Source organism: Mesoplodon densirostris, chromosome 4, assembly GCF_025265405.1.
Source record: "Mesoplodon densirostris isolate mMesDen1 chromosome 4, mMesDen1 primary haplotype, whole genome shotgun sequence".
NCBI classification, from domain to species: Eukaryota; Metazoa; Chordata; class Mammalia; order Artiodactyla; family Ziphiidae; genus Mesoplodon; species Mesoplodon densirostris.
Genome location: NC_082664.1, coordinates 12,841,268 through 12,855,462, shown reverse-complemented (window position 1 = coordinate 12,855,462; position 14,195 = coordinate 12,841,268). Strand labels below are relative to the sequence as shown.

The 14,195-nt window shown below is 50.5% G+C and overlaps 1 protein-coding gene across 2 annotated transcripts in view; it reads left to right on the top strand.

Moving 5' to 3' along the window:
- Positions 1-14,195, top strand: part of RIN3 (Ras and Rab interactor 3) — a 123,679-nt gene that overhangs the window by 73,849 nt on the left and 35,635 nt on the right. For both annotated transcript variants that reach the window (XM_060097932.1, XM_060097931.1), the window contains exon 4: positions 11,892-11,964. In XM_060097932.1, the coding sequence (XP_059953915.1) occupies positions 11,892-11,964 (73 nt within the window). The remainder of the gene's footprint in view (positions 1-11,891; positions 11,965-14,195) is intronic.

Here is a 14,195-nt window from a genome sequence, read left to right as displayed (position 1 = left end):
CTCTCTGAGGGTAACACGGGGCCTGCCTGGTGGCTGAGGAGGTGTGTGGGCCATGGGAAGGCGTCTCTGTTAGCTGACAGGTGAGGGAGTCACACTGAGTGCATTCGGGCGTGAAGCACTGGGATACCCTCCCTGTGCCCCACGCCACCTCTGCTGAACAAAAGGTGCCTCGTGCTCCAAGCTCCCAGGCTGGTGGCACCTGCTCATGACTGGCTGTGCCCTCGGGCCAGTTTCTTAAACTCTCTGAGCCTCAGTTTCCTTGCTTATGAGGATAATGGAGTTGTCATGATGATTAGAAATACAGAGGCTAGAACACAGTAGGCACTTGGTAAGTGGTAGATGATATTATTATTATTTTTTTTTTTTTTGTGGTACGCGGGCCTCTCACTGTTGTGGCCTCTCCCGTTGTGGAGCACAGGCTCCGGACGCGCAGGCTCAGCGGCCATGGCTCACGGGCCCAGCCGCTCCGCGGCATGTGGGATCTTCCCGGACCGGGGCACGAACCCGTGTCCCCTCCATCGGCAGGCGGACTCCCAACCACTGCGCCACCAGGGAAGCCCTAGATGATATTATTACTGTTGTTGTTAAAACTTTGAAAATGATAACCCTCTAGTACTAATCAAGAGGCTCAAATCTGAACAAAGCCCACCCTGCGAAGTTGGAAGAAGGGGGCAGAACAGCAGTAGTGCAGGCTCAGAGTCTAGACTCCAGAGAGCAAAGGAATCAAGCTGTAGAAAACACCCACGCTAACCCTCTTTCGCTGGATGACGCTGCCCCTTCTCTGGACTTCAGTTGCCCCATCTGTGCAGTGGGGGAGTTTGAACCAGAGCTATCTCTAAGGGCCCTTTCACTCTGACTTTCAATAGTTCCCCATCCACTGGGAGGCATAGTTGAGTGTGCTTGGGTCTAGTCTGGGCAAATTTGGGGTGTGGTCGAGAACTCAGTAAAAAGACATTGCTGCCTTTTACATCCTAAAATTCCTAAGATGAAATCAAGAGGAGATTGCTCCTTATGCCGAGAACAAGCAGCATAGAAGGCCATGACTCATACCCAGGGCTGCCGTGGACAGTTGCCCAGCTTGTGCACTGCTCAAAACTGCCGGGTAGGATTAAATCCGGCTGGCGTTCTGCTCGTCACGTTGTGCAGTTTTGCGCAGGGCTGCAGCCACCTCTTTGCTCCCTTGCCAAACCCTGTAATGGGGCACTGGGAGCATGTGGAAGTGGCCCCCTGCTTGGACCACTGGCCATGGCTGCTAGGCCCTCCCCTGTTCCTTTCCCATTGGCCTCTAGGCAAAGGTACATAGGGCAAAGGCTTGCTGTGCCCCAACTCTGAACAGAAGCCCCTGCAGCAAGTCCTGCCCCCAGGGGCCCATGGCTGATGGGGGAGACTGAGGGCTGAGGAGGGATAATGTACCCTGAGAGGCTTCAGGGCTGGTGGGCGTGTGCGGGATTTACAGAGGACAGGCTGGTAAATAGGGAAGGGACTACAGGGCCAGCCAGTGAACCAGGGGCCAAGATGCCCACCCTGGACCATCAGTAATAGCCAGGGACAGAGAAAGGGAACTGCTTTCAGCACATTTGCAGATCAGCATCCTCTCCCAGGTCCCTGAGCTCTAACTCGACCCCCTGCCCTCCACTCCCCACCCCAGATCTTCCAGACCTCTGTGTCATCTTTGGTGGAGGGGCTGCTATTCCTCACTCAGGGCCTGCCTGTGGGGTACCACTCAGCCTCTGCACAGCCAGTGGCAGGGCCCGGGAGGGCCTCAGTTACTCGTATCCTCACTTGGCCGTTAGAGAAGTCAAGTCTCAGAGACTTGAAGGATTTGGTCTCCAGGCTTGTGGGGGATGGAACCAGGAGCCCATGCCCAGTCGGTACTGTCCGGGTTTGGGCTTTGCCTGGAACGGGAACAGGAGTTTGCCCCACTCCGAGCTCCGGTCGTTGTATGGCTGGGCAGCAAGTCAGCTCCGAGAGCACAGGAGATCTGCTGCCTGGCGCTGGCCTGTTTGTTCTCACTTCTCCTGGCAACTCTCCTTCTGCTGGAGCCAGAGCTTCCAGAAGCCCTAGTCCAGCAGCACCCTTCCTTCTGGAGGGGTTAGAGCCATTCTCCCATTTCACAGGTGACCCAGCTGCACTGCAGCAGCATCTTGAAGTAAGTGGTACCAGAGCTGGGCCTGGAACCATGGGGTCCCCTGGACTCCAGAGAAATTGCCACTCTTCCCACTTCCACCCCTGGAAACAGGGCAAGTAGTTTTCATCTATCACGGAAAATTGGGCCTGATGATAGCAGCAAACAGTCCTTTTTCCTCCTCAGCCACAAACTGTCCAGGTCGTGGCTCCCATGGCATCCATGGTGTTGCCGGGCAGCGGTGGGTCCCACGAGCCAGAAGGCAACTGTGACCTTCCAAGTGGGGAAGGAGCTGAGGGGGCATGGGAGGGACACCTGGAAGAATGGGCCTGGCCTCACCTGTCCGGCCAGCAGGTGACCCCCCCGTCCTGCTCCAGCTGTGAACCACTCCCCAGCCTCTGGTCACATTGGCTTTTTATCCTCAGGCTCTGCACTCCTGGCCTTTGCTGTCAGGGACCCAGCTTGGTGACCTAGGGCCCCTTTTAGGAAGTGGGATCAGAATCCATTAGGATCTGTCTTCCAACCCATTCTGGGTGATCCGTTTTAGAGAAGGTTGGCTCGACAGTGTCACATAAGGCTCTGGAGTGAGGCCACTTCCTGGGCCCAGACTTCCCCCGGCCAGGTGTGACGGCCTTTTCTGAGAGGCCCGAGACCCGATCTCTTCTGCCAACACCAGCCCTTCCTGTGTCCTTCCCGGGCAGTTCTCATCCATCTGGGAATGTGCCCATTGCATAAACGTACATACTGAGGCCTTGCTAAGTACAGGGTTTTTTCTTAGATAAAAATCAATGAACATCTCTCCCGCCCTCACCCAACCAAATTTTCAATCATAAAAGAGAATGAGCAGGTTGTTTGGAATCTCTGCCCCTCAGGAAGGAGTTTCAGCTAGGTCCTGTGGCCAAAACCATCGGCCAGTTCCCTGTCACCCTGCTCACCGTGAGGCTTCCTCTCGATTTCTAAATCCATTTCCCCTTATTTCTACAGAGTATGAGCACATAAATATTTGTCAGTGGTTGAATACATAATGTCCTAGCTAAAGAGTAACTCTGACCCAGCCCTTTAAATGAGGGTCATACCTGGAGATTTATTTATAATTCCTGCTGTCAACCGAACTGTGTTTGAATAGAGATCTCTTAGGTGAACAAGGGTGTCTGCCAACAAGGAAGACAGTTTGCGTTTCTTTTTTTCTTTTTTTTTTTTGGCAGTACGCGGGCCTCTCACTGCTGTGGCCTCTCCCGTTGCGGAGCACAGGCTCCGGACGCACAGGCTCAGCGGCCATGGCTCACGGGCCCAGCCGCTCCACGGCATGTGGGATCCTCCTGGACCGGGGCACGAACCCGTGTCCCCTGCATCATCAGGCGGACCCCCAACCACTGCGCCACCAGGGAAGCCCCAGTTTGCGTTTCTTGAGTAATCTGTACACATCACAATTTTAATAACTGTTGGCAAGGCATACCTTCATTCTGCGTTTTCGTGTGACTGTCTTTTCCTCATCAAAGCCCAGGGTCAGGCTTAGGTGAACAGATGCTCATCCTTCACTTGTTAGTAAAGACAAATCAGACCCTAAAGAAGGCACATGCCAATAGCCATTCTCTGCTTAAAATGAACATGATGTAGAACGTCTCACTTGTCGATTTCACTCACCTCAGTCACTAGGAATGTGTGGTAATTAAGCCAGGCTTGGCTAAACTTTACCTTTGGACCAACTATGAAGAAAATGTCTGCAGAGGGACTTAATAGTGTCAGTAAGATTGCACAGGGGACTTTGGTCTAAATAAGGATAATAACTGGTTAAAGACCCCTCATACATTAATTATAACAATAGATACTACCAAATGCAAAGAAGAGCTGACTTTTCATTAAAACAGGTTGGAAATATCCCTACTGAATCATTTATGCAGCACCAGTCAAGTGCTTACTATTTCGCAAGCTTGGACAGTATTCATTTTTTTATTCTCTTTTTTTAAATTTTTTATTTATTTATTTATTTGGTTGCATTGGGTCTTAGTTGCAGCAGGCAGGCTGCTTAGTTGTGGCAGGCGGGCTCCTTAGTTGTGGCTCACTGGCTTCTTAGTCGCGGCATGTGACCTCTTAGTTGCAGCATGCATGTGGGATCTAGTTCCCAGACCAGGGATCGAACCTGGGCCCCCTGCATTGGGAGTGCAGAGTCTTAACAACTGTGCCACCAGGGAAGTCCCATTTTTTTCATTGTTAACATAAAATTTGAAAGACCCTGTTCACGGATGAAAAAACAAGCTATAGCTGGGAGAGAATATTTGCAAATCACACATCTGACAAAGGCTTTGTAACTATAACATAAAGAACTCTCAAAACTCAAAATTAAAAATGAGCAACCCAAATAAAAATGAGCAAAGGATCTGAATAGACATTTTTCCAAAGTATATATACAAATAGCCAATAAGCACATGAAGATATACTTGACATCACTAATCCTTAGGGAAATGGAAGTCAAAACCACAAGGAGATACCATTTCATACCCACTAGGATGACTCGAATCAATAAGACAAAGTACTGGCAAAGATGTGGAGAAAGTGGAACCTCATCCATTGCTAGTGGGAATGTAAAATGGTGCAGTTGCTTTGAAAAACAGTCCCACAGTTTCTTAAACATGTAAGGCTTCCCTGGTGGCGCAGTGGTTGAGAGTCCGCCTGCTGATGCAGGGGACACGGGTTCGTGCCCCGGTCCTGGAAGATCCCACATGCCGCGGAGTGGGCCCATGAGCCATGGCCGCTGAGCCTGCGCGTCCAGAGCCTGTGCTTCGCAACGGGAGAGGCCACAACAGTGAGAGGCCTGCATACCGCAAAAAGAAAAAAAAAAAAAAAACATGTAGAGTTACTGTAGGACCCAGCAATTCCACTTCTAGGAATATACCCAAGAGAAATGAAAACATATGTCCACGTAAAAATTTGTACACAGATGTTCAATGCAGTATTATTTGTAGTGGCCAAAGAGTGGAAACAACCCAAATCTCCATCAGTGATGAATGGATAAACAAAATGTGGTGTAGCCATCTAACAGAATATTATTCAGCCATAAAGAGGAATGAAGTGCTGACCCCTGCTGCGACACGGACATGGATGAACATGGATGAACATTCAGCATGATGCTAAATGAAAGAAGCCAGACCCACGGGGCCACATACTGTATGATTCCATGTATATGAAAAGTCCAGAACAGGCAAACCCATAGAGACAGAAAGTAGATTAGTGGCTTCCAGAAGCTAGGAGGAGGGAGAGATGGAAAGTGACTGCTAATGGGTACAGTGTTTGTTTTGGGGGGCTAATGAAAATGTTCTAAAATTGATTGTGATGATGGTTGCACAACTCTGTGAATATACTAAGACCATCATGCACTTAAAATTGGTGAATTGTATGGTGTGTGAATGATATCTTAATAAAACGTTTTTTAAAAATTCAACATTAAAAGAAACTGTCCAATTAGAAAATAGTAAAAGACATGAATAGACACTTGAGCAAAGAGGATGTACACACGAAAGGGCATTCAACATCTTTTTGAAATGCAAATTAGAGAAATGCAAATTAAAACCACAATGAGCTATCACTTTACACCCAGTGGAATGGCCAAAATAAAAAATAGTGACAACACCCAGCTGGCGAGGATGGGGAGAAATTGAATCCCTCCTTCATCGCTGGTGGCACGTAAAATGGTACAGCCACTCGGGAGAGTAGTTTGGCCCTTCCTTTGAGAATGGAGGGTAGACTTACCATGTGACCCAGCAGTTGCACTCTTGGGCATATATCCCAGAGAAAGGAAAACATATTTTCATGCAGAAGCATGTACATAAATGTTCCACAGCAGCTTTGTGCATAATAAGTAAAAACCGGAAATTCCAAGATGTCCTTCAGTGGGTGAATGACCAAGGAAACCATGGTACATCCAGACCATAGGTTACTACTCAGCACTAAAAAGGAACGGGATATTGATTCACTCAATACCTTGGACGACCCTCGAGGAAATTATGCAGAGTGGGAAAAGCCCATCCCAAAGAATATGTACTGCATGACTCCATTTATGACATTCAATAATGTAATCACAGAGATGGAGCCATTTGCTAAAAGCGCCATGTCTGGTGCTGGGGGTACCATGGAGAACAAAAGATACATACACAGTTCCTGCCTTGGCAGTTCATTTGTATTATTGAGTGATAAAATGGAATTTCTTTTTTTTGTTTGTTTAATAAATTTATTTATTTATTTATTTTTGGCTGTGTTGGGTCTTCGTTTCTGTGCGAGGACTTTCTCTGGTTGCGGCGAACGGGGGCCACTCTTCATCGCGGTGCCTGGGCCTCTCACTGTCGCGGCCTCTCTTGTTGCTGGAGCACAGGCTCCAGACGCGCAGGCTCAGTAGTTGTGGCTCATGGGCGTAGTTGCTCCGTGGCATGTGGGATCTTCCCAGACCAGGGCTTGAACCCGTGTCCCCTGCATTGGCAGGCAGATTCTCAACCACTGCGCCACCAGGGAAGCCCAAAATGGAATTTCTTAAAACAAAAAATCTTCTAACAGCTTTCGGTTCTTCATGGATAACTGACGTTGAGATTGTAAATGCTAGAAGCCAGGCCGGCGTGTGTAGACCCGGAGTCTCCACCTTGTCCTGATTCAGCCTTGATGGTGAGTCATGAGGTGAAAAGTTTCCTTTTCTCTAGGCAGGGGCAGAGCTCCAATGTTGTCACCTGTTGTCACCTTGGGACATAGCAGGTGGGTCTGGCTGTGCTCATTCTCTCTCCTCACTCTTTGAAAGCGGGATGGTTTAGACAGGGTCTGGCGTATTCCCACCGCAGTTTCTGCTGAGGAGGCTGGAAGCTGTATACAGTGGAGGAGTTGCTGCCCAAGGATTCAAAGGTGAGCAGAGGCAGCCGGCGTCTTTGTCAGGAGGACCCAGCCGGCAGTGGCTGACGCAGGGAGCTTGTCGGCTGTGCCCACAGTGCTGGGAGGGGCACCGAAGCAGCATGAGTGAGAGGACTCTGGGAACCCATTGGCTTCTGAGAACAATTTACAGAGAGATTTAGGAAATTCAAGAAAAATTTAGAGAATTTACGTATATGCTCATTATAAATGCTCATATATGCTCATTATAAAAATCCCAGAAAAACGTAGTACAGGAAGTGAAATTCAGCCCACTCTGTATGTATGCATTTTCTTTTCTTTAATAATGGCTTTATTGACATGTATTTATTCCATGTAATCAGTATCATACAATTCACCCATTTAAAGTGTACGATTCAGTGGCTTTTGGTATATTCAGTTGTCTAGCCCTCATCAAGGTCAATCTGAGAACATTTTCAACACCTCAGAAAAGGAGCCCCGTGTTGCACAGTGTGAATGTACTTAATGCCACTGAACTGTACACTTAAAAATGGTTTAAATGCTAAACTTCATGTTTTTCATAGTTTAGCACAATAAAAAAAAAAGAAACTCCATCCCCTGTCCCCTGTCCCCTTTCCCCTCCAGCCCTAAGCAACCACGGATGTACTTTCTATCTCTGGAGATTTGGTTCACTCTTGATTCTGACACCAGGAGGCCTGGTCAGCCCAGCTGTCCTCCTCAGAGCCTTCCCTGCGTGCTGGGCTCAGGACTGGGCACAGTGTAGGTGATGGGCAAAGTGAGACCCATTCCTGTTCTCAGTCTCACCGTCTGAGAAGCCTCAGCTCACGTCACAATGTGAGCACATTATACCCTGCTTCCTGAGCCAAAAATGTGTGATTTGGACAGTACCTCCTGCGTGTGGCTTTCCTGTGGGAGAGGTCAGAGTACCAGCAAGGCTTTGAGGCAGAAAGTGGACCTGGAGCTGATCCCTCAAGGCAGGGAAGGGGGAAACTGGATCCTCCGAGCACGAGGAGACAGCATGAGCAAAGGCCCAGAGGCCAGCAATCCCAAGTCGAGGTTGGCAGGGTTGGCTCCTTCTGGAGACCAGGGAGAATCTGTTCAAGTCACTCTCCTGGCTTCTGGTGACAGCCAGCAATCCTTGGCTTGTAGCTGTATTCCAATGTCTGCCTCCATTCACATGGTCTTTTCCTCTCTGTGTCTGTGTCCCAGGTCTTTACCTGTCTTCTTTTTTTTTTTAATTAATTAATTTATTATTTATTTTTGCCTGTGTTGGGTCTTTGTTGCTGCGCACAGGCTTTCTCTAGTTGCGGCGAGCAGGGGCTACTCTTCATTGCAGTGCACAGGCTTCTCTTTGTGGTGGCTTCTCTTGTTGGGGAGCATGGGCTCTAGGCTTCAGTAGCTGTGACTAGCGGGCTTCAGTAGTTGTTGCACACGAGCTTAGTTGCTCCGCGGCATGTGGGATCTTCCCAGACCAGGGCTCGAACCCATGTCCCCTGCATTGGCAGGTGGATTCTTAACCACTGTGCCACTAGGGAAGTCCTACTTGTCTTCTTATAAGGACACCAATCATTGGATTTAGGGCCCACCCCATGCATTCTGACCTTGTGTTAACTTGATTCCACCCGACAAGACCCTCTTTCCAAATAAGGTCACATTTATAGGTACCTGGGGTTAGGATTGAAACGTATCTTTTGGGGAGACACAATTCAACCCACAACATTTGGGTACTTTACGATCCTTGTTATACAGCTGAAGAAACCGAGGCACAGAGAGGATAAGCAGTAATGTGCTGGAGACACGTTCACACTCAGGCTGTTTGACCTGGGCGCCTGCATGCAACCACCAGACCGGTGCAGGACACAGGGCGGTCCTGGAAGCTGAGCTCTACCACCACCCACCGGAACAAAGGATTGTCTCACTCTTACCGGTTTGCATTCATCTCTGCTCCAGAGCAGCGTGAGGCTGCCTGTCGGGACTCCCTCAAGTCCCAGATGTCCCGTTGGGTCCCTGCAGGGAGGACCCTGATCTACGCAGTGGGAGGTCTGAGACTCTAACTCCTCTGGGGTCTCCCTCCCAGACAGACTTTGAGCAGACGTTTATTATCTCCCAAACCGCATGCCACACACTGTGCTGGGCACTGAGGGAGACTCAAATGTGGGCAAAGCCCTGGCCCTGGCATACAGGAGCTCCCCCGGGTGTGTCCTTGGTGTGCAGGGATGCTACTCCCACGAGCAGGACAGGAAGGTACAAGCAGGGGGCTGGGGCAGAAGAGACCTGGTTACAAAGAAACAAACATGAGCCTTGACCATTGCTTGTGCTTTGACAAATCTACCGTTTTCACTGTAAAAATGTGATTGAGTCACTAGAAGTTTGCTTGGCCCCAGCTACAAAAGTGAATGAGCCCTGGTCCCTGCACCCGAGGAGCAGACCAGAGTGGGGTAAACGAAGTCTAAAGGAGCTGCAGGCTTTATAGAAAGTGCCAGGGGCACAGGAGAGGGAGGGACTGACTATCTTAAGGGTTTATGTGTCTGTAGAGGTCAGACCATGTCTCAATGATGAAGAAAACCTGCTAATTGTTGAGCAGGCCCAGCATAGGAGGCTAGGCTTTTTGCGTGCATCATCACTAATCCCCCTTGAAGGATTCTTTTTTTTTTTTTTTTTTTTTTTTTTTTGCGGTATGCGGGCCTCTCACTGTTGTGGCCTCTCCCGTTGCGGAGCACAGGCTCCGGATGCGCAGGCCCAGCGGCCATGGCTCACGGGCCCAGCCGCTCCGCGGCATGTGGGATCCTCCCAGACCGGGGCACGAACCCGTATCCCCTGCATCGGCAGGCGGACTCTCAACCACTGCGCCACCAGGGAGGCCCTGAAGGATTCTTGAGAAAGGTCTTTACATTCCCATTTTGCAGTTGGAGCGTTCTCTTGACCTCTCCCAACTACCGGAGATCTTTTGGCCAGTTTGTGCTGCTTCCTGTGGAGAGAGTGGGCGATGCACTAATGTGCCACTAGGTGGCGCCATGGGCTGCCTCATGGCCATTAACTCATAGAGGCTGGTAATTCCGTGCGCTGATGTTTCTCAGACTTACCCTTTATGGGCATCTTCCCGGTACCTCCGTGTACTGTAATCTATCTAATATTTTTCTTTAAACTCCCTTTTAAATTTTTATGTCTATCCAAATGGGATACCATGGTCTCTTTGCCATAAATAAATGATGAATGTAATCTTTTAAAAAATCACGTTGGGCTTCCCTGGTGGCGCAGTGGTTGAGAGTCTGCCTGCCGATGCAGGGGACACGGGTTCGTGCCCCGGTCCCGGAAGATCCCACATGCCGCGGAGCGGCTGGGCCCATGAGCCATGGCCGCTGAGCCTGCGCGTCCGGAGCCTGTGCTCCGCAACGGGAGAGGCCACAACAGTGAGAGGCCCGCTACCGCAAAAAAAATAAAATAAAAATAAAATAAAAAATAAAAAATCATGTTAACTGTGTAGAACAGTGCAATAGTATTAGAAGGAAGGAATGTATTAAAATAAAGCGATGAGAACAAAACGTGTTGGTTCACGTGTCCCCTGTGACCACCTCGCAGATCACCAACGCAGTGGAAAGCTGTCCTAGGCTTTGAAAATAGGACAGCAGGTTGCTGTCACCTAGATGCGCGAGCGTTTAGGGTTGGAAGGGCTCTTTGCCTTTGCAGGTGGAGGATCTGAGGTGCTGAGAGGGGAAGGAGTGTACCCAGAGTCACACTGCTGATCCCAGGGTTGGAGCCAGACCTGGAACCCGGGTCCTGCCTTCCCCCTCTGCCCCGTGGACACTAGAAGAATCTCAGGAAATTGGAACTGAAGTGTGATGCACACATATTTCCTGGCCCCTCTGAGGCCCAAGAAAGTACACTGTGGGGTCCCACGTGCAGGGAGCATCAGCTGTTGGGCATATGGAGCCCTGGGATGAGAATCAGGAGGTGAGCGGATGGACGGCTTCTGAGACCCCTGATGAGCAGCTCGCCCAGGTGGTCTGGGCCCAGACCCCTCGCCCTGGGGCTCTGCAGCAGTGCACGGTGTGGTGCCACACTTTCCTCTGGGCAGTCCACCCCAGCTTCGGGCACTGACTGCCATACCCCGGCGCCCTGTCCCTCCAAGCAGCCATATCCACCCTGGGATGGGCTCTTGGGCAAATGCTTTGATCCCTCTTCCTTGTCAAAGCTGAAAAATATTGGGGTCACCCTCACTCTTGGATTACATGTGCAGCCAAATCAAGTGAGGTTCTAACAGGCCCTGGGGTTCTTGGGCAAAAGGCCAGTGGCCCCAGCCCAGCACCACTGGACCAATGAACTTCCTGGAGGCCACAGCAGATCAGGGAAACTGTCCTCCTGCTGGCCCCTCACAGCCCTCAGAATTGTCAAGTGGAGCTGACTTTGAAAGTTTAATTCAAGACTTTTCTTTTTTTCTTTTTTCTTTTTTTTTTTTTTTTTTTTTTTTTGACCACGCTGTGCAACTTGCGGGATCTTAGTTCCCAGACCAGGGATTGAACCTGCACCCTCAGCAGTGAAAGCGCCGAGTCCTAACCACCAGACCGCCAGGGAATTCCCTCAAGACGTTTTTAAATTCTGCTTTTATAATCTAGAGTCTTTTGCGTTATTTTGCTCAAAATGGGGAGTGTGTATTAGTTAAGGTAACACCATCTGCTATAATGGAAAGGCCCCTGAAATCTCAGTGGCTTGACACCACAGAAGTTCATTTCTCACCTCCCTGTGGTCCAATGGGCAGCTGATGTACATGCGGCCGCAGCAGGCCGGGTGCTGCAGCAGGTGCTGTGACCTACAGTGAGCACAGAGCAGACGCGTCCTCCCCAGGGACCTTCCTCCCCTTTGACAGGGACACTCATACAAGGCCTCTGTCATCTCTCCTCAGTATTGTACCTGGAAGGCTCGGTTCTCGTGTTTGAGGACATCTTCAGACTGATCGCATTCTACTGTGTCAGTAGGTGAGTAGCCCAGGCCCCCAGGAGGGCATCTGATGGCAATAGATGTCCATGCAACCTTGGGTGGGGACGGGGGTGTCACAGGGAAGCTCCCAGAGGGAAGTGTGCCACCCACAGGATGCAGAGAGAGGGGACAGTCCCCTGGCTTCACCCTGGTAACTGTGAAGGGGGGTGCTGGCTCTGCTGCTTGCTTGGACCTGCAGGTAAAGTCCCCTCCCTCACCACCACCTGTCCCCTGGGCTCACTGCCCGTCATAGCAGCTTCCTGTATTCCAGCTTCCAGGACAGCTTGGAGTCCTGTGAGGACCTGACCCGCCCCGTTAGAGGAGTTATAGAAGGAACTTCCTGTAGGAACAGTAGGAAGGGCTGATACCCTCCCTCCGTGGGAGAGGGCTTGTGATTGTGAAGCAGCTGCTGGGTGGAGAGGGTGTCTGGTAACCACCCTCAGAGCTGCTCTATTTATTCAGGACTGGTCGCAGGTCAACACGAATTGAAAAATACATTCTGGTGCCAAAAACCAATGGCTTAAGCTACAGGGACTTAAGCAGAGCTGGGCAAGATGTCTTGGGGTCCAGGGCCCCAGGCTCACCTCCCCCTGCTTCGAAGAGACCATTCATGTTGCCTCTGGTGAAAGCCACACTCAACCCAGAACACCACCACCCCCATCTACCAGGACCCTCCTGGACCCCGTGGGCAGAACAGGTGACGCTGATAATAAGCTGCTGCCTGTTGAGGGCTCTCCAGGTACCCAGCATGGTGCTAGAGCTCTATATCCATTATCTTCTTAAATCTTGCAAATAATTCCACCCGGTAAGTGCTCTTGTTAGTCCCATTTTACAGATGAGGAAGCCGAGACTGAGAGAAGTTGCTAAACGTCGCGTACCTGGTAAATGGCAGCTTGGGGATTCAAAGTAGATAGAGCTCCAAGGTCCATGATCTTTTCTACAGCCGCCCCACTGTGTGCGCTCCACGATGATACTGATGACCTAGCGTGTCCTTCTAGGCCCACAAAGCAAAGCATCAGCGGCTCCCTGACCCTTTGTACGTTATGACATGTCAAGCTCTCAGAGTCAGGCCCTTTCCTATTCTGAGTTCTACCTTAGTAGAAGGCACTAGTCTAGTGTTTGGCCCATGCTAGGTGCTTCGAGCGAGTGAATGAATGAATGAATGATGACGTAATTGCAGAGCCCAGAATTTGAGCTAATCATAATCTCTCAACTACCTCTTTGGTAAAATGGGAACGATAATACCCATGCCGTAGATGCTGGAGGAAGAAGTGAGATAAAGGGACAGACAATCTGCATTTATAACAAGGCTCTCTGCAAACCAGGGTTTGGGAACTGCTTCTAAGAAAATGATAGTAACAGCTTAGCTGGGGGTCTCCTAGGGGCACACTTGGAAAGGAGGATCCATGTGCAGGGGGCGCTAAAGCACCTGCCCCCAAGGAGGAAGCGACAAGGGAGTGGGGAGCAGGACAGGGACCGGAGAGAAACCCAGCAAGGCAAGGGTCCATTGCAGGGGCCGTCCCAGCCTCAGCCAGATCCGTCCAGCAGCTCTGGAGCATAAAGCAGACCTCGGGGTCCACTATAAAACCACAGGGCTGGGCTTCTGTACCCCCAAGCCAGCACACCCAGGCATTTGTGGCTCTCTGTAGGGCCACTAGGGCAGGCAGTGAGGCTCCAGTGTGTCAGGACAAGCCTCTGAGGGTCACAGGTGCTGGCCCTCAGGAGCAAACCCCTCCAAGGCTGGGCTATGGGTGCATAGAGCTGGTGAAAGGCATCCAAGGGGTCCGGTGGGACCGTGGCAGTGACCGCCACAGCCAGCTCTGTGGACCGGGCGTCTGTTGAGTCAAGCTTGTGCTGCACGCTGCCCACAGAGCTCTTTCTAACCCTGCACGGTGCTGCCAGGGAGGTGTTTAAAAATGTGGATTCCTGACCCACACTCAGACTCAACACTGAGAACCCGTGGGCGTGGATCTGAGAATCCGCATCTTAGCAGCTCCCCCAGGAGCTGATCCAGAATTAACTAATACAAAAGTATTCATACCTGTCCGTAGGGTTGCTGTGTTACGGTAGTAGTAATAATAATATGATGTGATATAAGGCCCAAACTGGGTAACACCCGGCCCGATACTTGGCACATAGTAGATGCTCAACGAACACCCCCATCCTGTGTATGCATTTCCTTGGATCAGAAGAGGTGGCCCCTGGATAAAGGGCTGAACTGGATGCTGGA